Source organism: Gastrolobium bilobum, unplaced genomic scaffold, assembly GCF_033153095.1.
Source record: "Gastrolobium bilobum isolate Gb01-03AN ecotype WA unplaced genomic scaffold, APGP_CSIRO_Gbil_v1 utg7996, whole genome shotgun sequence".
Classification (NCBI taxonomy): domain Eukaryota; kingdom Viridiplantae; phylum Streptophyta; class Magnoliopsida; order Fabales; family Fabaceae; genus Gastrolobium; species Gastrolobium bilobum.
Window position 1 is genome coordinate 61207 of NW_026895589.1, and position 23703 is coordinate 84909.

Sequence of the window (23703 nt, forward strand, 5' to 3'; positions counted from 1 at the left end):
AGATGCACCATCAGAAAACTTGGTAAAGGAACTCCTTTGAGAAGAGGCCATACTGCACAAAACTTGTCAAAGAATAGCACCAAGTATCCAAAAAATATGGAAAAAATACCAAACGACGTCCGATCTGAGAAAAAATCACAGATCCAGAAAGAGGATGAAGAGACGATCAGAACGCTGTTGACCGGAGCTGGAAATAAGCAGTCACGCGCCTCCACGCGCCGGTGGAGGTGTCTGCGAGTGGGCCTCACTCGCTGGGAGTGTGGGAGCGCGTGCGGCGGCCGCCGGAGCTGGGATTTTCACCGTGAGGTCGTCCGGAGGTGGCGGTCCCTTCTGTGGCTGAGAGGAGTCCAAACGGTCACCAGAAAGTACTGTTCCAGTGATGAACAGTAGTGGGTTTGAGTCGTTCTTAAGAGATCCGGTCGTCAATTGATTGTAAAAGGTCCATAGACTGATAGATCAGAGAAAAAAGGTTTGAAAACAGGTTCTCTCGGTCCAAAAAAGGTCCCCGGAAAAAATTTCCAGTGGCGGCTGATTGGCAGCGAGAGGAGGAAAGGAGAAGCGGTAATTGCGGAAGCAGAACCCTCAGGATCGAGAGCTCTGATACCGACTTGTAAAAAGGGTAATCAGAAAATATTATTAATTGTGTGTATAATCTGTACAAAGAGGTCTCTATTTATAGAGAATGAAAAATCTAATAATAATAAAATAACAAATATTTACAACAGGGAGCTTGTTTTTGATGGAGTGGGAGTTTGTGCTCGCTTTCAAAAATAGGAGAAAAAAAAGATTGTGAGGGAATTTAGTAAAAAAATAAGGGTATAAATAGAAAAAAAAAAATTCCTTTTTTGGTAAAGGATCACCAAATTCATCGTGTTCTGGAACCATATTAAAAAAATCTCAATTGGAGATGATTTGCTTGACTGATAACAACATAAAATATTTTTCAATGGATAAACTAAGTCCTTTTATCCCTTATCCTACTTGGTTTGTACTAAGTGTTTGATATTTCCCTATTTGGCACTTACAATTGTGTGATGCCAACTTTGTCTATGAATTGACTTCTATCTATTTTTATGTCATGTATTTTCATTTTGGTTATATTTTTTCTTTTCTAGTCAATACGTATTTTCATATCCATGTCACGGATCAATTACGCTATTTAATCTGTGGTGATGGCTTAAAAATATTTGAGCTGAAGCATGCAGCATTTGAAGAGAGTCATCCAGACTTTAAAAGATTCTCTAGTTATAGATTGTTAGTACTAAAATGTAGAAGAAAAATGGCAGAATTTGATGTGCAGACCCGGTTCCCCTTTTATTTGTTTTCTCTCTTACTTTCTCTTGACCTCTATTTCCTCCTAGAGGACTATAGAATATGTGTGCAATGCATAAAGTGTTCATCGCATTTAGTCAAATTCTGGGTAGTAATACTAGGTTATAAGTAATGATAATGGTCTATTAAAATATGACTTTTATTGCCTTAACTATCACGTAGAAATTAACAAGAGGCGAATACTTACTAAGTTTCTATTTACTTTTGAGTATAAAATTTGTGGGGCTGCTGTTATGTTCAACTACCTACTAGATTTATATTTCTTGGAAGTATAATAGTTTTATGAGAAATTGCATAATTTCTGGCTCCAGCTCATGTTGACGTTCTGGAACTAACAAGTTCATTCGTAAAATTCATGTCATGTGTATGGAAGATGAATTTAATGTGATTGTATAAAGGTGAAGAGAAGGGTATAAAAAATTCAAATTTCCCTTCAAGCATCAAGAAATTGTAAAATAAAAATTTAGAATCTAAAATAAATGACTGCCATATTTTGATATTCCTCATTTTCCCCATTCGCATATAAAATACTTATTTTCTGTTCTAGATGTTTGTAATACACCATTTTTCCCAATTGATGTAATAATGGATGAAATACTGAGGAGAATGGTGCCCTTTCTTATTGAAATTTATGGTGCTGAATTGAATGCTGGCTTTCTTTTGGGTTTCATACTTTGATCTTAAATTTAGTTGAACATTCATCTTCATGTACTGCGGTAGAATATGTTATAAAAGCACAAGGTGTCAAACTAAAAATAAGTCCCAGCAGTTGCATTTCCATAGTTGGCCAATTACAGCATGCTCCTATTTTTATTTTATTTTTCTTGACTTTTAAAACTCTTTTGGAAACAATATTATCAAACAAATTTTTTCTTTTATTCTGAACATTAGTTCGTCTAAACTACTCCACTAAATAACTTCAAAAACATGTTAGTCAAAACACAAAACGGAAACACAGTCAATCAGATCCATATTCAACAATTTGATGATACATATACAAAGGTAAAGTGTAATGCACACTAATTAATAGGTAATGATTCAAATCAAACTAGTATCTGATTCTTGACATGAAAAACCAGCCAATGAAACTGAGTATAGCAAACTATATTCCCCTCCCCCACTAGTCAACATCAACATTGCAAGATTGCCATTCATAAATTAAGACATTGAATTGTTACACCATTAAATAAGTGAATTGAGGGATTCCTCAGATGCCACTCAAAGTTGTGTAGTGATATATTGTTACAACTATCATCTAATAGAGGCATGTCAAACATGTATCATTCGCTTATCATTTTCCAGATATCATTACAAACATCAAGGGTCTTCATCTTGGAGGTGTCATATTCAAACTGCTCAACCGCATTTTTATCCTTTTTCACAATATCTGCATTATGGTTTAAGGAGCAAGCAATTTTTGTCTTTTTGAAGGACAGACAACATCATATACAAAATAACTGAAGAAGAAAGAGATGAGGGGACAGAGTAGTAAACTCAACAAAAGGATACAGCCTGAAATTTTGGACTGATCATCCAAGTTTGGCACAATATTTGTGACAGAAGCATACATTGAAAGTACCATCCTAAAACAAAAGAAAAGAAAGCATTTATGCTCCAATTTACATAGAAAATGTAAAAGTCAAGAACTGTCATCAGTTTAGAACAATTAACTGACTCTATTATTATAATTGACGATTGAGACCCTAATATGAAAGAGAACATGGATAACAAATAACATTACATGTATGTATCAGCTTTACAATATTAGATTCAAGTTTTCCAAAATACTTACTGTGTCCTCAGCCTATCTTGCTCAATTTTCAGTGAAGTCTTCCTTTGCTCTTGGATAGAAATCCATTGCTTTTCTAGATCATTAAACTCATTGCTGATGGCTGTGTTGATGCGAAATAGATGGTAAGATATGTCATGCAAGAAAGTAAATAATCCAAAAAGAGCATGCAATTGAACAGCTGAAAACAACAAGAGACTTATCTAAACTCCTCTTTCAACAAGCGTTCCTTTTCAAGTTCTTCCTCCAGTTCTCTCTGAAGAAGGTCAAGTGCTGCATCAGCAGCAGTCTCAGATCTAGCTTCCTCTATTTTCTGCTTGTATGACTCTATTTTTTTCTGATAATCTGATTCATGGAAGCACTGGTCAAGTGCATAATACAATCAAGAAGATGTACCCATAGTAGATAACATTAATATGAGCTAGTTGAGATAAAGAAAAAAATTTATAGGAGTTCTTTTAGATTGTACTGATTGGCAATGCCACACGCAAGATACTTCTACTTGAATCACAGGTAAAATTTCTATCAACTCAAACAACAAATTTTATTTTCCATTAGCATTATTTAAATTAACTAACTATCATGTATGTTTACCTAGCTTGTTCCAAGCTAGGATAAATGAGTAGAGTTGCATCAGATGTAGCGACCCGGTTGTTAGAAAGAGCTAGTTTTATGAGATGAAAACAGATGATATTTGTCAACCCCCACTAGTTTGGGATAAAAGTGTTGTCTTTGTATTATTATTTAAATTAAATACGAAATTAAATAACTGACAAAGGTGACACCACAACCAATAGAGAGACAGAGAGAGGGAGAATACAAACATTGAAACACCTTGCTGCAAACTTGCACCCCATTTTTAGTGATTTATAATATTGTTCAAGTTTTCAAAATGTTAACAAAGACTTGTGATCAAAAGTTGGAAATCAACATCACCAAACTTGCAACATCTCCCAAATATAGAATGAAAAGGGATCTATTTATTCCTCGTGAAAACAAACCCAATTGCCACAAACATGGATACTATAACCCCTATTGCAATATTAACATTGCACATAAAAACACACGTCTCTTCAACACCCAAAGACACAGCAAATAAGAATGTCCAATCAGTGATACAGAGGGGGGTAGAAACTTTAATTCCCACACTTGCTTACTATCATTGTTTGCAATGTTCAACGATTTCTACAAATAAGGCAAAACCCAATTTCCACAAACATGGGTAGTTGGGTGCTAAAAGTACAAACCCAAACACAACATTATCAAAACACATAAAACTAAGGCTCATTTTGATAACTATTTTTAAAAACAGAAAAAAAAAAAAAAAAAAACCCCAAAAAGATCCGTTTGATAAAGCCTGTTTTGTAAAAAAAAATTAAAAACTATTACTTTTTTATTTATTTTAGAATCAAATTTGGAAAACATGTCTGGATTATTTTTGTTTTTTATTTTGGTTTTTAACTTCCAAAACATAAAAAACACTTATTTTCATAACTATTCTATAAAACAGTTTTAAAAAGAAAAAAAAAAGCCGCGACACAATTAAACATGCCCTAAGTCACTGTTGTTCACCGTGGAGATTCAAATCACACACTTTGCCAATGCCAAAGGCACAAATTAGCAAATAAATAATGATGGGAAGAACTGGAAAACCATCATCGCAAGCAGAAAAATGGTAAAAATGAAAACTTTAACCAAACATCTCAAACACCCACAATTATTTTTTATAATTTTCGTTTACAAAATTCGAAGATTACCCACGAGTGAGACACAAATTAGTGAAAAACCCATGAAGAGTAAAAAAGGGAAAAGCAATTTACCTTGGAGCAAGGAGCGAACTTCGTTGGAATCAGAGTTGCAGGTTGAAGAAAGAGAAAGGGTTTGTTCGAGACAGTGAGAGAGGTTGTTAATGTCACGCTGGTCCTTCAATGCCTTTACGAAGTCGTCGCCGAATGAGACCAGCTCCTCCACGTCGATGTTTCTCGACGAATCCGCCATTTCTAGGAAAATACTTTTCCCTTTTCTTCAGAAACGAGAAAGAAAATTGAATGGGGTTTGTGAACTCAACTCTGAAAGTGTGAAGGGGAATGGGTTTGAAAATTGGTTTTCCATTTAGGGGAGGGAAACACTTTTCATTTCGATAATTAGGATATTCACCTTTTTAGAGCTTGAAAAATAACAATTTCAGTTTTTATTTGATCAATTTATATTATCTATAGTCAAATTCTTTATATATTTAATTATATAAAATTAGATAATAATATTTATGTATATAATTAATGTTAATTGATCAAAATAATATGCGAAGTAACTTCCTAAAATAGTGTCATATTTTGAGAGAAAATATATAAAATAATTTTTCCAAAAAAAAGAAGAAGCTATTTTTATGCAAAAAAAAATAAAAGTTCATATAAAAGTTAGGGTAATAGTTTTTGTATGTAGTAAGAGATAACTATTATTTCCTACATATTCATTTATGCATGTGAGATCCATTTTTAGTGAGAGAAAAAATATAAAATAAGACTTATCTTGAATTTATGTATGTAGGAGATAGATTCTTTCTTTCTTTTTTGGAGGTTAAGATAGATTATTTCTTATGTAACATAAGAAAAATAAACCTATAAAGTTATTTATGTTTTGCTTTTCATATTAGAATGTACTCTTATCATATCGAAATTAAAGATAGCCTGTATGTGATATTGAAGATATATTTATGAAACAAACGGTATGTTTGGTGCATAGTATAGGATAAGACCTGATTGTATAATACCTGATTGAATTTTAATACTATCCAGCATTTGGCACGGTATTGTATAAAATAATATATTGTATAAGATAATATCATATAGTATTTGGTAATGCACTGTATAATACTATATAGGATAAAAAATTTAATAAAAAATATCCTTTAATAAAGAATTTATATAATTCTTCAAAAAATATCATATGATATTAATTTTTATAAAAATTTATTGATCTGTGTGTCCAAAACATAAATTGATTTTTATAAAAATAAAAATATTTAATATTTTAAAAATTAATATATTGAAAAATTAATTTTTATTTTAATATATTAATATTAAAATAATATATTAATTTTTGAGAACTACACTGGTCAACGATGTTGATACACCAACCTCTTATCAGGCCTTATCCCTCCCCCTTAGGCCGGATTAAGTTATACGTCATTTTGATGTATTAAGGGATCCTGCTGTATAAGCTTATATTATACGATAGTCACGCTAAACAACTGAAAATGTCATAATATATAGTATAAACTTATACTATCAGGCCTTGTACGTCACCCCAAACATGCCCAAAATACTCATGAGTAGTTTTGGATAGACTTGTTTACTGAAAATTGCTCTAACTTTGGTTATAACTTTTTGACAACACAAAACTATGTATTATTTAAAAATATATATAGATGTGATCGTGATCCACTAATAATAACTATAAATATTGAAATACTTATACTTTTTTAATAAATGTTTATAAATTTAAATTTCACCAATTCAATTATTAAATTGAAAGTTTTCAAGAAATAAAAAATTTATAAAAAAAAATATTAAATGTACGAAACTTATAAATGGTATAAGTATAAACTATAAATATTTAAAATTTACACAAATTTGTTTTAAATTTCTTTACAAGCTTCCCTCTTGTTAGCCTCTTTAGAAAAGATTATGGAATTTTTTCAATATAGAAAAAAGCTGTATATATGAGACTAAAATATTAGGTTTATTCATTTACAAAGAGAAAAGATCAAAAGAAAGTGAAATAGAGCAAGTTTTGAACTTTGAAACAGGGAATAGTACTAACCTTCTTTTGACATGAAGATTAATGATTTTGGATTATAGTTACTCTAACATGCCTGTTTCGAGCCGATTCAATTAACATACACATGATATAAACAGAAACAACGGAAGACTTAACTTACGAAAATACGAGCTAACTTTTTCTTTTTAATTCTCATTCGACGTAAACGAAAATCGAACAGAGTTTTCTCTATAAATCGGACAACTGGGAATTTTCCAATCCCCCTCATAAGCATTTCCTGATAAACAGTTTAGACAGCACATCAATCCAGAAGTACCAGTCATGCAAATATAATCAGATACCCATTCATGGGCGCATGCATAACTTGGCTCAGTGCTGCTAATCTAACAGCATGCAATCCAATACATAAACATAACTGAATACTACATCATCATATAACGTACCTGAATACTCAAATGTACATGCCTCAAACTGACAGACATGTACAAAACATATACAGGCCACATACAAAATATAGGATCTAACATCATGATCCACAAAATACGAAAATACTAAATGAAGGTACTATACTCCAAAATAAAAGTAGTCTACAGCTACTCAAAATCCAATCTGTCCCAATCCTCAGCCACGTGTCGCGTCCCTGACTAGAGAAGTCTCACCGGGGATCTGGGCACCTGAAAATATGGCCCCAACGAGGGGTGAGATTACAAATCTCAATAAGCTCCAGGTTTATAGAGAATTCTCCATACCCCTGACTTACTCCTGCATGAAAGTCAGATACAGAATATACGAATACAACATATAACAGATATCATAACAGCACAGAGCATATATCCATATCATATCAGAGGTGTGCGCCGTCATTCCCAAGGGAGGACCCCAAGCGGAAATCAACGCACATGTTCCCGAGGGAGGACCCCAAAGCGGAACCAGACATATCAGAGGTGTACACCATTAGTCCCGAGGGAGGACCCCAAAGCGAACATCAGGGTACTATACAATCAATGGCCAAAGATTATTACAGAAATCATATTACAGAAGTCATATCAGAACAAAACGTATTATAGCATCAAATAACTCTATATGAATGCATCTATACAAAGCATCATAACAGTCATACAATCCAACCACAGTTCTCAAAATTTGCTAGATTATACAAAATTCCATTCTGAATTCATATTTGACGTCAGAATTGTCAAATTATGTCTCTAAAATTATTTTACTAATTTAAGCTCTACCGGTTAATTCACAAGACTGCAAATTCTCCGACAGAACGCACTGTTCATAACCTAGTCATGATTACAGTCAAAATACTCGAAATCACTCAGTATATCTAATTATGGCATTTAAATCCTTAAATTAAATCTCTAATTAAGATTTACCATTTAGGGTCATTATAGTTACATTACATAATTATCTTCACTTTTTTTGGTTTGTCCCCGGATCCTAATTGTATTTCTTCTTAATTTTATCTATGTGGATGATTGATGTAGAATATCTTTGATCTTGACAAAATCGAATCTAAGAACAAATCTTGCATTTTATTTCTATTTTCATTCAGTAGTTTAATTAAGGAGCAACTGGTACAATGAAAGTACATTTGGAAACAAATTATGTTATATATTGAGCAAAATACTGAGAATAAAGGTCTTTATATTTATTTTGGTTGATATATATGAGCATGAATCTGTACAAATCAAATTGTCATCACTATCAACTATCCTTTGAATGTGTAATTTTGATTGGTGTACCCAAAAAAAGTGATGTGCACTCCTTCCTCCTTATCCTTTAAATTTTCCAAGTCGAAAATCTTAATAGTTGGGTTCCTTTCCATTCAATAACAAGTTCATTACCATTTTGTCCTTCAATCCTGGCCTGATATGAACCTTCACTTCCTCTCAAAACTTCTGTGACTTCCATTAAAATCTTTTTGCTCAATCTACAACCCTCCATGCTTATATCTGCATGAAGATTGCAATCCCTTTTCATCTCCTCCCATGTTTGTAACCAAGCAAGAGAAGAGATATGAGGTGCCACAAATAAGCACTCCATGCCAGTTCTTGCTACTGACAAATGAGTTGTGAAATGTGACTCGATTGATTCTAACAAGGCCTGGTAATGCACCAAATGTCCATTAAAGAATGACCTGAAATTCAAGCTATTTTTCACTTTCTCAAATGCATCCCCATCCCCAAAAGTGACAATTCCCCTGTTGCCAGAGTTGTTGATCAAATCCTTAGCTAAACTTAGAAACTCCAAGACATGTCTTCTGCTCATTACTCTCCCCATATGTGGAAGTCCCACCATGCAATTGAAGGCCAAAAACTCTCTCTTCCCACCCCTTTTGTTCATTTTCTTCATCTCAGTGATCAATTCCTCCACTCCCTTTTCCTCTACCTTCAACTTCAAACCACAGGATTTGGCATGCTCATAGAGCTGCCTTCTGATTTCCTCAAAAGTCCATGGAGTGGACAAAGATTCAGGGCTTTCATCACCCCATTTGATAGATGTCAACTTCAATGTTTTGTGCAAGCAAGCAATGGCCTCAATCATTGGAGGCCATTGAATCCCTTGTCCCATATCAAAGTCTATTATATGTATAACATCACAATCTTCTGGTATAGCCTCAAGAACTGCTGAAACAGCTGCAAAATGAGCAACTTTTCCATTTGGGAGCCCTTGGTAGAATGCCCTCAAAGAAGCCTCAAAGTTTTTGAAGGCCTCCCCTTTGAGATTTTCTCCTTGATTTGTCATATCTTGAGACAAATAGAATGCAAGGCGCTCAAGAGATTCACCAAGTGGGCTAACTTTCTGGCTTATGCATCTCAAGATCACTTCAGCTAGTGCTTTTTGTGCTTGCTCCATGGCTTCTCCACAAGCCTCCATAAGATGTGGAAGACTCACTTGGTTGTCAATTTCCATGCCTTCTTGTGGCAAGGTTGGTGAAGGTTGAATTGAGGACAATTGTGACTTCACTGATGGGGTAGGACTCCATGCATCTTCTACCTCACTGGATAAATTCTGTGAAGGGAAGCTACCTTCACTTTCTTCTTGGCATCCATAGCCATCAATACCAACAACCTGAGCATTCAGAATGGAATCAAAATCATCCAATTCCATGGGGAAATCTTCCATAAGTGATGGAAGTTGCAGGGTTTCTTGCTCAATTGGGTATTGGATATGATCATTGGTTAACATGGTGTTAGGAAAGGGAATAGAGAAAACTTCAGAAGCACTATCCTGAGGAGTTCTGAAAAGAGTATTGAATCCACAATCACCAACATGGTCATCCATGGCAAAGCCATAGGTCCCACATTCACCAACATAGTCATCTATGGTGAAGTCATAGGGCTCAACAAGTTCATCAAAAGTTGAGTTCATGACTTCATGAAATGACCATTGGGACTTCTGGATCTCAGGCTGCATCATCTTTCCTAATGGATTTCTAAACACTGCATAGGAGGAAAGTCTTGTTTTGGAGTTGATTTGGTAAGGGTCCTGTTTGACTATTTATAGAAAAAAAATCAACAATGCAAGGACACTACGAAGACAAATCAAAACCAAGGGAAGTAGCTAAAGGTAATAATTTTTGTAATTGTTTTTTGAGTTTTATAAGAGTTATGTTGTAGGAAAAATGATTGTGTAATGTTATAGAGATTCGTTTTGCGTGCCGTAATTTTCTTTTTATCTTTTTTCTTCAAAAAGTGTGGGCCTCACAAAATGTTGTGTGTGTAGGAAAGTTTGTTGTGTCATGTTAAATGACAAATACAAATTCCTTGTTTTTTATATTACCTTTTATTTCTATCTTCTAAAAGAAAGTTACTCTCCTGTAACTTTTGAATATTTAAATAGTCAACTTGGTCCTGTATTTGAATATTTAAATAAAGAAATGAGGCAAATCATCTTCATGAATCTTGTTGAGAATTGAGAATATTACTTCATTTTATTTAATTTTTAGTATTATTTTTTTACTACCTGATTTGAGAAAAGGAAATTTTGGAAATTTGAGGGAGAAAAAGTTAAAATAATTCACTTCTTCTCCCTCCTTAAAACAGCTCCAAACAAGACTCTACGCAAACGAGTTTGAAAGACTTCTAACCATATTATAATATGAGGTATTACCGACCTATTCCATAAACCCCACGCAAAAGATTAGATTATAATACTTATTATATAAGTGATTACTTTTCCGTTATATCATTTTCCTTATATTTTAATCTATCATTTTCCTTGACTAATATTTTAACATATACTTTTCAATTAGACCATTTTCCTTATATTTTAATCTATCGTTTTTTTTCCTAATATGTTTTTTTTTGGATATTAAAGAAATCCTAATATGTTAATATATCATTTTTCACTTCCCACCAATCTCAACTATTAATTAATAAATCAACAGAAAGCAATTTAAATGATTGTTTTCTCTTTTCCATTTTATAAATTTTGTCATTTCTCCCATGATGTGATCATAGAAATCCCTTCCTTACGAAATTACTCTAATATAATCAAATCAAATTATAGGAAACCATAAAAGAGCAAAACTATTTGCAAATCGTTATCTTTTTCATGATAGGAATAGGAAACCACCCATCACTTTCACCCAATTTTCTACAATGTTATATTCTACAAGGTTACCAGGTAGACTATGCTTCCTATATTGTCAGCTTATTGATGGAAGCTCCAATGTTGTAGGTACCCGAAATTTCCAAATGATATCACTATTCAATATTATAATAAGAGAATTGATTAGTTAATAGTACGTGTCTTTTCAACACAATTACGTATCATTTCGTAAGAAATACAACTTCAATGAACGATGAAGTTCGCGGCTTTCTGTGTAGCCGTGTACGTGTAGTAAAATTAAAATAGTGTGTTATGCATCTACGTCCAAAGACTGCTAAATACGGTGACACGTGTTTGTCTCCTATGATCGTTTGAAAGGTGCTTACGAAAACAAAACAAAACAAAACAAAATTAGAGCTTTAAAGGTTAGGAGTTAAAATATTCCCTCTCCCAACAATTAAAGGATAACAAACTTTCAATTAATGATATAATAATGATATTGTAAATGAGATTGAATCTCTTTGAGTATCGGACAACATTGATATACTATAAAAATGATCTACTATTATCTACCAAAAAAAAAAATGATCTACTATTAAAACTCACAGTCCTACCTTGATAATAGGGTACTTTTCCAAATCTTAAAATTTATTTTTTACCTAAATAATATATAATAATATTGCATGAAAGCTTGATTAGATGTACATTGAGTGGTAACCTAATTAGTCATACTAGACTGTGCTTAATACAGTGACAATAGTTAGTCTTCGTTTATCATTTGAAAGGTGCTTATGAATACAAAACAAAATTATGGCTCTAAATGCTGGTAATTAAAATATTTCCTCCCAACAAAGGACTACAAACTTTTAATTAAAGATAATAATATTATGAATAAATATTGTATTGCAATTTGAAGAATCAAACAACGACGTCGATAAAAAAATGTTCTACATTTACATTTTTATTAATTATTTATCTATAAATATTTATTATAAATTTTAGTTTATTTTTTTTGAAATATTCCAATCAATTTATTGCTTAGTGACTAATTCGATTCGAGGTGGATCTAGAATTAAGACTTTAAACTCCTCACAAAGATGATATTAGAGAGGATCAAACACATGTTCTTACTCGCACATGTTCAGCTCTCATGTGCCAACAGAACTACCACCATTTGGTATTATAAATATCTTAGTTGAAACTCGTAATATGTCTTAACTTCAAATTAAGACAATTTTTCCATTCCTTAAATTTATTTTTCAAAACAAAAAAAAAAAAAAAAATATATATATATATATATATATATAATAGTATTGCATGAAATAAATGTATATTGAGTGGTAACTTAGGTCGTATTAATTAGACTAATACCTTGATTCAAATTTTTTATACATTTCTTGATGTTGAAAGATTGAATATATTTGAGAAAATCTTTTAATACCCGTCAACATCAAATGCTCCGATCCAGATATTATTTCTTTTTTCTTTCTAGCGTTTAAATCCATCGTTCCAAATATTATTACTTATATATGGTACACGTAGAAAAACTATGACGGGAAAAAGTCAAAGAGGATTTTTTTATTACCATGAATAAAAAATCTAGCGAAAGAGGAAAATAAACATTAACCAATAATATGTTACTTTACTCAAAATCAGTAAACGATGAATGATCGATGATGTATTTTAATGGCAAAAGTGTACAGAAAATGTAGCTAAATAAAAAGTTGAAATTTTATAAAAGAGCAATCATTCAGTTTTCAATTTCTATTAATAAAATAACAAATTCAATTCGTAAGTATTCTTTTACAGTCTCATTACAAATTGATCAAAAATTTAAAATTTAAAATCTTAAAAATAAGGAAAAATTCTAATAAATATAATGGTAATTATTTTTAAAAAATAATTAATTAATTACAATTAAATCGTGCAAGACACATCACTAACCTTAGAACTCAAATCAATGATTCGGGTCATGTGCAATGGATTAAGTTACCTCATATTCTTTACTCTAAAGTTTATATATAATGTGGTGTACTCGCTCAGAGGCGGATCTAGGTGAATTAGAAGTGGGGCAACTTGGCAAGTGCCCACCCTTAAAATATGATGCAAAAATATAAAAATATTCTTCTCTTAAAATTCAAATTTTTCACATTTTATTTAGGAGTATGATATTATAACAATCAGTTAGGGTTACTACCAATATTACTATCAATCAATTTGACCGTTAGTTCGATTATGACGGTTATATTTATTTCTATATTTGTATGGTTATGATTCTCCATATTTAATACTTTATATTTATTTTCAGCTTTGTATGATTATGATTTCTCATATTTAATGCTATTACATTAAATATGAGAATCATAACCATACAAAAATAGAAATAAATATAATCGTTATAATCGATTCGGTGAAATTGATTGGTAGTAACATTGATAGTAACTCTAGTTGGTTGTTATGATATTCTACCCCTTTAATTTTTCTCCTTCTATTCTATTTTTCTGTGAGTTTTTTTTTCTCTCCTCCACCTTCATTATCCAAATCTAACAGCATAGAACTCTATTCCATACACATCGTTTGCATCTACATACTGATTCATTTCCTCTCAAACCTCCTCAATTTTTATTATTGGAAGTTGGAACATTTGCTTCTTTTTTCATCGTCAGTACAGTTGAGTCGCAATCCGTCCAGATCTAGATCTAAATCAGACCCAGCCAGCCGGTAGCTGCTCGTAAGTCACGTTCCAGACTAGACCCAGATCTATATGTACTTGAACTTATATATTAAGTATCCATCTTTCATTAATTTTCTGGATCCGCCACTGTACTCGTTTATACGAATACCGGCCATATATATCCTGGCAAAGTAAAAAATTAACAATTTGATGAAGAAATTGAATTCTCTCTCTTTTTTTTTTTTTTGGTATCTTTTCTCTCCTTTTTTTTTTTTTTTTACTTGTTGAATAAAAGGAAATTACAAAATTAAATTAAATTAATAAAGAACCCGAATTCTTCGAGAAGATATTTTATATGTTCATGTAACCTATCCCATATCTTTCCAAAAAGTTTTTGCTTTCAAGTGGAATCTGGTAGGTTATCATTATTAATTACAAAAGTTTTACAATGAAGTATTTACGAAAAATATTATATTATATATCGAACTAAATTGGATGGTTAAGATTGAGAAGTTGGTAAGAATGTATGTGTGTGTCTGTCTTCATAGCAAAAATCGAGATCTTAAGTAAAATTGATAGGGAATTAAAAAATCATAAAATGTATAATCGTAATGTAAAAAAATTATAAAAAATCGTAAAAATGTAAAAGCGTTTGGAATATTAGTAAAATCGTTTTGATGAAAAAAAATCGAAAAAATATAAAATCGTAGTAATAAATCGAGATTTTAACAAGAACGATTTCTATATTTATAAGGGTTGAAAATTTAAGTGAGAAATTCAAAAAGAAGAAGAAAAAGAAGATAAACCGTTTGACAGAGGAGTAAATTTTACACCAAGCAAGATTGTTCCTCATTTATGGACAAAATTTACACCAACGAAGATTAGGATGAGATTTACTCTCTCTTTTACAACCAAGAGCGACGAAAGCCACCATTGATGCTAGTAGTACGTACAACTCTAACGACAAGGATGAGGGTTCTACCTACCAACAAAGTCAAATACCCCAACGATAATAAAAAGTTTTTTGAAGTTATATTTTAAAGAAAAAGTATTTCTCCCGTGATAAGTTATTTTTAGTAATCTCAAAATTACGTTGTTTTGAATTGATGAAGCGTGTTTTTACAATTTTATTTAATTTTTATCATATGAATTTCATCGAAATATTCTTCATTAATTTCTCTAAAATTACAGAAACACTCCTCATTAATTCAAAATAACATAGTTTTGGGGTCACTAGTTATCACCAGACTAGAGAAATACTTTACTCGTTATGGCATTAATGTTTCTATCTTCTAAAATGATGTTATTTTAGGTTGAAAAATTAAAAAATTATAACGAAAAAGACTATTATAACTTTTAAATAAATTATAATTATAAAAATACCTTAATTTTTGCTTGTTTTGGGCTCAATATAGTTTTTTACACTAATTTATCATATTTATAAATAATAACTGAAGTTAATAACCAAAAATTCGTAATTCATTAAAGATATATTTATTTATTTATTCTCTCTTTATTTACGTTAGGATTTCACTCTCTTTACTAAACAAGATCATTTAGAACCATTAAATTAAATTTAATAATAACAGATTGTTTGTAAACCTAATGGGTGTCACTTGACTTAATGTTTTTTTTTTTTTTTTTTTTTTGTATATATTGACTTAATGATTCTTTCAAATGGAAAAGCAGTATATCCACTATCTAATATAAGCTAGCATGTGTTTGAATATTGAATACTGCTTTCGAATCCCATGCATAAAGCTCTATTCCGATTTGCAAGAATTTATCACACAGAAAAACATAAATAGGTCAAATATTTGAATTGAAACGGAAGTCTTGCGGTGGATAAATTTGACCATGAGTACTTTGATGCATCAAATGTTAGAATCTAAAACTACATATTAATATTTAAGAAAATATTACTCTCCTTTTATATAAGATATCTTCTATCATGTTCTCTCACTTCGATTTTCGTACTCTACCTTTTTTTTTTTTTCTTGTAATGGTGAGACCCATCTATTTTCTCTCTACAACATAAGATAATTATCTTATGTTAAATGAGACTAATAAAACCCTAATACTTAATGGGTATAGTTGAATTTTACGTTTGTAACGCCCTCCTCACTCGTACACCTCTTGAAAAAACTTCTCAGGAGGTCACCCATTCCAAAATTGTTCCAAGTCAAGCACGCTTAACTGTGGAGTTCTTCCGTTCCGAGCTACCGAAAAGCAGATGCATCTTGTTAGTATAGGTAATACCAATCAATTCTTATAAGCTATCTCAAACTGTGCAGTCTCGTACCTGCACAGTCTTTGGAATCCCTCTCTTTCTGGTGTCGATTTGATTCATTCATGCATGTAACCCCCCGCTAGAAGCCTGTCAGGAGCAGCTCCTTGTCCGTGCCTCTTTGCACCAGCAATCACTCTCCGCCCTCATCACCGCTCGGGATGTTACATGCCCACCAGCTTCCGCCTGGTTCGTCTTCGAACCACACCGTACTGGAAGAGAGGCCCTGCTCTGATACCACTTGCAACGCCCGACAACTTCAAGAATCAATGACTATCTCCACATACTAACACGAGACTTTTCAGTGTGCTTTTTCCTCACTCGCACACTTCCTGAGAAAACTTCTCAGGAGGTCACTTATCCCAGAATTGCTCCAAGTCAAGCACGCTTAACTGTGGAGTTATTCTATTCCGGGCTACCGAAAAGCAGATGCATCTTGTTAATATAGGTAGTACCAATCAATTCTTATAAGCTATCTCAAACTGTGCAGTCTCGTACCTACACAGTCTTTGAAATCTCTCTTTCTGGTGTCGATTCGATTCATTCATGCATGTAACCCCCCGCTGGAAGACTGTCAGGAGTCGCTACTTGTCCGTGCCTCTTTGCACCGGCGATCACTCCCCTCCCTCGTCAGCGCTCGGGATGTTACATGAATTTGATTTTGTCAGCTACGTTGCGAGTTTAATAACTCCGGCTATACTTATCCAAATGGATATTGTAATATCTTTCCGGAAAGCCTAGGATGTCTAGTTTATCATGATAAGAAGGTTAAAGTAAATTGTTAAGCGAAGTGGTCTCAGATTAGAGAATGTTACACGTTTATAATTACGGTATTATTGTTTTAAAAAGTAAATGAAAATGTTTTGTGAAAAGTTTATCCGTAGTCTTAACTAATCCATATTTGATGATAACACATCGGTCCGGTAACGGGATGTTACATGAATTAGCAACGCGAATTAAGTAGCTGGAAGAAAATATAACTTCAATTTCCACCGTATATACTTTTTTGGGAGAGGCAAAAAATTCTAATTGTAACTTAGCCCTAACTCGAACACTATTAGAAAAGTCACGAATAGCGAAGGAAAATTGCGAGGGAAAAATTCCCTGGCAAACTGCGACGGAATTTGCAAGGGAAAGTCAATTGCAAGGGAAAATAGGCAAGATTTCTGTTACTACATCGCCGTCGCAGAATCCGTTGCAGTTCGGTCGCAAGCGGCCCTCTACCCAGGTTGATAGTGTTTCTGCAGGTAAACTCAATGCATAGTTAATTCTTTTAAATTTTCAATCTCTATTCTATTAATATTTTATTTTAAACATTTAACTTACTGTTTTATAATAATGTATTTGTAGATGAACTTAAAAGGATGAGGGTGTCCCACTCCCAGATGCAGGAGCAATTGCATGCTACGAAGGAGCAATTGCATGCTACGACAGAGCAGCTAACTCAGCAAGCAGACTTTGTGAAGCAGCAAGCTGACATTATGAAACAAATGCAGGAACAACTTCGACTTTAATGCAGGACAAGGAAGCCAACTGCAACAAGTTGAAGGGACCGGCGCCGGATGATGACCCTGATGATGATGATGACGACTTTGCTAGGATTTTAGAGGCATACTAGTTGTTGTTTGTATGTTTTACTTCTTTTAGGACTTCAGAGATATATCATATATTTTTTGTATTATTTATTTTGTTTAGAACTTTAAAGACATTTTAGTTGTAGATTTGATAGTTCTTGTTGTTCACTTTTGTTGATATACTATTTAATTTGATTGTTTATCCAGTATTTTTTTGGATTTCTATTGCTCAATTTATGTATTTATGTTCATTTGGAATCCTTGTTGTTTACAGGAAAATTAACAAAAGTTTAATACATTTTTTTTTATTTTTTTATTTTAATTCCAGAATTTGTGGCGAAAATTTTCAAAATTTCCTTGCAAAATTCGTAGCATTTTGCGAGGAAAATTAAAATGTTCCCTTGCAAATTTTGCAACGGAAATTTAATACACCCCTTGCAATTTCTGCTACGGAAATTTGCGAGAAAAATTATACTCGACATTTCCGTCGCAATCTGCGACAGGAAGACACTGTAGATAGGTCTGTTGTTTGCGAGGGAAATTTACTTTTTTGCAAGGGAATTTTTCCGTAGCAATTTGCGAGGGAATTGTCATGTGACAAATTTTCCTTGCAAATCTATTTGCGACGAGGGTTTTAGCGAGGGACGGTGTTCCCTCGCAATTTCCGTTGCAAACAGTTTTTGCAAGGGAATTTGGCTGTTTTGCAAAGGAATTTTTTCCTTGCTGATTGTGAATTTTCTAGTAGTGGAAATTAATCTCCTAACTAATTCAAAGAATTAAAACTTACGAGTATACGGGATGGACCGACTCGTCTCAATAAAGAGGCAATTAGGGTTTTTATAGCAATAAAAAAACTACAAATTAATCTAGTTCACTCACCCTTCACACATTCTAATTGGCTAGATTTTTCATAAGCAAGTTGCTTCATCGGATCAGAGATTGTGGATTTTGTTGCATTAATGGCCTCCACTAAATGGAATCTAATCTACAAATTATTCTGAATATACAGTCAAAAACCCTTTGAAAGTTTGAAACTGAACTCTCCCGGAATGTTGTAAAGTAATATAGGGTTTTACAAATAAAACATAGTTAATTCTAAATTTTTATTTTGTAGAACTCTGATCTGGCATGCATACCTCAGAATCATAACAATATTTTCATTTTCTAATTTCTAACAGCCAAGACCAACATTCTGGCGCAGAAGCTCTTGAATTCAAGATTAGATTATTTCATTATAATAAATAATGTTGCGTTAAACGGCTGTCTTTGGAACTTTTTCTTTTGTACTATTTTGTAACCCTATTGAAAGTATGTTTTATATATAGGCAAAGACACAAAAAAAGCCAAAACATCAATGCGACTAGTCTACTTTGAAGATTACAAACCACCTTAAGATATTAATTTGCATGAATTAAAGAGGACTTCTTTAGTGTATTTCTTTAAAATAAATGTTAATGCTTACAACTGTATGGATCCAACATGAGAAGGGTTATTATAAAGATATGGTGATGGAAGCATTTTTTAAGATCGCCAAAGAATCAATAACTTGCTCGTAAATTTTGTGTTAATTAATGTCTTTGTATTTGTTTCCTTTTTCTTTCTTTAAATATGTATTTTTTTCCCTCAATCTTTTTATATATTATATGTAAAATAACCAAAGACAATTAAGCCATACTAATAATTGTATTATATACAGCATTTCTTGTTATTATACAAATTTTGAGAAGTTGAAATATCCTAAAATTTACGAGAAATGTTAAAATTCAAAATTTTGTTTAAATATGATGGCTGATTTGTCTGTCATTGAGCCATTTTAAACTCCTCTAAGACGTTCTTTGAAGAATTAAGAATTATCCCTGCTGACCAAGTTTTATCATGCATGGCTTCTTATTTTTAAAAACTCTGAGTGCAATGATGAATTATTTTCCTTCTTTCTAGTGGATTCCACCCCAAGTGCTATCCAACCCTTTGGGCTTATTATAATCCTTACGGCAATATTTTGTAGTTTTGTATCAACCTAAAATGCAATGTTAACGTTAGGATATTTTAAATGAGTAGAAAATGAAGGGAAAGGAAAGGTAAATAAAAAGTAAGGGCAAAGGCAAATCTTAGTGTAAAGGCCACTTAATTTGCAAGTATATAGATAATGTTTGATTGTACGCAGTCTTACTATTACATTTTTGTAAAGAGAATATATTTTTTAAATTCGAACTCGTGATCTTCGATCACAAGAAGCAACCTTAAAGATTCGCACTCATTTAGATGCCTTACGTAATAAAGGAAGGAGAAGCAAAAACAAAAAAAATTCATTCTCCCTGATTTAATTTAAAGCAAACATGTTCCTCTCCACTTATCCTAATTTAAATTTAATTAAGGGGAAAGGAATGAGAACTTTCTTATCTTTTTCCTTCTTTTCCCCTCGTTAAAAATCTTCGAAACAAAAGTACGAGTCAATTTTCAAGTCCTTTTCCTTTCCCCTATTAAAAAACTTTTTTCCTTTTTTTGGAGATATTCTATTAAAAATCATTTAAACAAATCAAAGAATGAGTCGTTTTACATTCCTTTTCCTTTTTTCTTCTCCTATTTACCACTTGGTCAGTGGTCACGCAAAGTAAGAAATTGCAAGAGAAACCGCAGAAAACCCGAAGGAAAGCAAGTGTACAAAAGAACAAAGAACTCTAGAGAAATTAGAGGACAACTGAATGGAAACTGTGAAATGAAGAAACCAAACTTTCCCGCGGACCAATACAAAAAAGACATGGGCAAATTTGTCTTTTTGTCTGCCCATTTAAAATGCAGTGCAATTATGAATGTACATAGATCTGATTTTGGTCAAATGTACGGAGAAAAATTTAAGTCTGATATGCTTTATTAGCATGATTTTTTATATGATATTCACTTACATTTTCGATTAAATTGATTTTTGATATGATATCAAAGTCTCTAATCAAATAGTCACGATCATTTTCTTATCACATGTAGATAAGCATGTACTACATACTTTCAGTCTAGTATCTCAAACTGAGAATAATAATTTGTTTTGTATAAGCCTAGCCTCAAGTTTTCCTTAAAATTAAGTGTTATGTAAGTAAATTTTGAAAAGATTTATAAATAATTAATCGGTAAAACTGTCGTAAAAGCAAAGTCAACGTCCAGATATTAAGAATGAAGACGTAGGGAGTTTAAGGGCACGATGGCTTCCTTCTTAACTTCCTGGATTCAAAGAGTGAAGACAAATATTCAATAGGAAAAGCTAGAAGCAAAAAACTACTCTTGCATTCAATATAATGAAGTTGCGTTAAGCTACAATCTTTGGTACTTTTTCTTTTGTCCTATATATTTTGTTCAGCAAATATAATAATTAAATTAGCAATAGGTTATATTTACCTATTAATTCTTACATTTTATTTTATTTTCTTTGAATCAAAATTAAATTAACGGTTCTCATTTAATATTATTTTATAATCGTTAATTTAATTTTAATAGAATGATAATAAAATTAATCGTAAAAGATAGTAAAAAATAAGTGATGAGTATAACCTCTCATCAAATAAGTACGAGTTTTAATGCAGCATCACTATTAATACAAATATTTTCAAAGTGCCAATATACTGCTACGCACTCACCTTTTTAACCATAAAGAGATTAATTAATTGTGAGAAATTTGTCTATAGCATTCAGTTTATTTCAGATTCTAAAAGATAAGCACGTATACGAGATAGCAAACAGCCAAAATATGAATCAACATGTTTACGTGAAGATCATATTATAAAATCTTAAGATATTTGCATGACAAAAGGAAGAGGACTCTGTTGAAGCTGCTATATATTTTTAAATTATGTTAACTGAAGATGTTGAAAAACCATATTTGTCGGTCATGGAAGCTTCTTTTCAACCTGCTACCCTATATATAGTCGATAAAATTATATGTACATAAAAGTATGTGCAGCCCATGTGAATTCATGTGAAAAGGAAAGAGTGAAAAGGAAATTATGAACCTCACATACTTTTAGGGGTGGATTATTTTCCATCCCTAATGGGGACAGATGTTTTACGTCACTATTAAGGATGGATTATTTTTCATCCTTATTAAAGACATATTTAAGGACGAATTATAAAAATGATAAATATTTCATGGTTCAAGTTTTGTAATTATGAACATGTGTTGGAGGGGAAGTTTTGAGTTTAAAATTTGAAATTGTTGATGGATTAGTGTGGTATATGAAGTGGTAATGTGATATGAACATGTATATGTGTTTAAAATTTGAAAAATTCTCTTGAATCCCTCCCACCAGGTTCAGCCATGGTGTGAAAAATTAGGGTTTAATGCTCAAAAAAATTAATGGGAGTATATGTAAGTTGTCATGAATTGAGTGAATTAATTGAATGATGCGTAGTGGTGTCTTATGTTTTGAGGCATAAATGGATGAATTAATGTGTAAAAGGGGTTTTATTACCTAATAATGATTATGGTTATATGATAAGCTTGAATTTGATGGACTAAAGCATTAGAATCATGAAATTAGCATGATTTCCTTTATGTGCCTCTTAGCCATTTACAAAGGAAGAATATTTTTAGAGTGATTGTTTGTGCTAATGAGCACTTACATGGACTAAGGACTATATGATTAGATGTTTAAACTTTTGGTTGGGTTAGATAAAAAAAATTGAGTAACTTCTTTCTTTAGGCCTTATATGTGATTATGGCCATTTTTAAAAGAGGTGTGTGCTAGGAGTTACTATTTTGCAAAGTGAGCATACTTTTATGCGTAGAATAATATTCTAAGTGTATGGACCTTCACTTTGGTGAAATAAAAAAGAAAAAAAGGTAGCTCCTTTGTATGGCCTTAAAATGAGTTTTGGCCATTTTCAAATGAGGTATACGTTCGAACATACTGTTTCGCAAAGTGAGAATACTTTTATGCGTAAAATAATTTGTATAGGTGGCTAAGCTAGGGTTTAGGCACTAGACAAAGAGAAATCTTATAGCTCCTTTGTAATGGGCACTCTACCTTAAATTGGGGAAAATAGGCTTTAAGGTGCTAAGAGCAATAATGAGTATTCTGAAAGCCTTTTGGGACTATCCTAAGACTAGGTGAATACGTGGAATTATGTGGAAATTTGTTGAACAAAGAACCACCCACCCATGGTCTAATATGGTTAAGTTAAAAGAAAATCGATTATGACTTATGAGAATGGCATAATATTGGCATAAGAATTGATAAGGAAAAGAAAGTAATCAATAAAGTGTATGTCTTGTAGAATTACATGGCATTATATCATTTTATTGAGTTTTGTTTTGAATTCTTTCTCTAGGTGTGCCTAGGGATTTCAAAAATTTGGATTCTTTTGGAGGAAGATAGGGGACTTGGGTGACAAGTAAGACTATCATTAAAGCTCCAAGAGGTAAGCTTTATGTTTAATGAATTCTCTCTTATCTATGTGCTCCACCATGGCTAATGGACTATGGTTGGTATTGTATGTTGTCTTCTGATACTTGGTATAAATGCATTCATATAGAGCTATGTGATGATATGATATGTTTTGTTTTGATGTATTTACTTTGATATGTTTCAATATCATATGTTGTATTGAGTTCTGCTTGGGGTCCTCCCTTGGGATTGACTGTGTACACCTCTGTTATGTAATGATTCTTGGCTAATGGATCTATATACACTAATTTTCGCTTGGGGTCCTCTCTTGG

At 32.3% G+C, this 23703-nt stretch overlaps 2 protein-coding genes across 2 annotated transcripts; both read right to left on the minus strand.

The window, feature by feature from the left end:
- Nucleotides 1-2367: 2367 nt before the first annotated feature.
- LOC133318169 (kinetochore protein SPC24 homolog) lies at nucleotides 2368-5219 on the minus strand. The gene is made up of 5 exons (XM_061520150.1): nucleotides 4942-5219; nucleotides 3325-3466; nucleotides 3125-3226; nucleotides 2842-2915; nucleotides 2368-2719 (listed from the first exon to the last, which is right to left on the minus strand). The coding sequence occupies exons 1-5, from the start codon at nucleotides 5117-5119 to the stop codon at nucleotides 2613-2615; spliced, it is 603 nt and encodes a 200-aa protein (XP_061376134.1). The 5' UTR covers nucleotides 5120-5219; the 3' UTR covers nucleotides 2368-2612.
- A 3470-nt stretch (nucleotides 5220-8689) lies between these two features.
- LOC133318140 (protein NODULATION SIGNALING PATHWAY 2-like) lies at nucleotides 8690-10330 on the minus strand. Its single transcript, XM_061520105.1, has one exon. The coding sequence runs from the start codon at nucleotides 10328-10330 to the stop codon at nucleotides 8690-8692; it is 1641 nt and encodes a 546-aa protein (XP_061376089.1).
- Nucleotides 10331-23703: the final 13373 nt, after the last annotated feature.

What these genes read in the sequence shown, in the direction of transcription:
- LOC133318169 (XM_061520150.1), bottom strand. Translation starts at nt 5,119, where the DNA reads ATGGCGGATTCGTCGAGAAACATCGACGTGGAGGAGCTGGTCTCATTC. An exon ending in CAAGATAGGCTGAGGACACA is followed by an intron (nt 2,916 to 3,124) that starts GTAAGTATTTTG and finishes CTTTTGTTTTAG; the next exon opens with GATGGTACTTTCAATGTATG. An exon ending in TCAGTCCAAAATTTCAGGCT is followed by an intron (nt 2,720 to 2,841) that starts GTATCCTTTTGT and finishes ACCATAATGCAG; the next exon opens with ATATTGTGAAAAAGGATAAA.
- LOC133318140 (XM_061520105.1), bottom strand. Translation starts at nt 10,330, where the DNA reads ATGATGCAGCCTGAGATCCAGAAGTCCCAATGGTCATTTCATGAAGTC.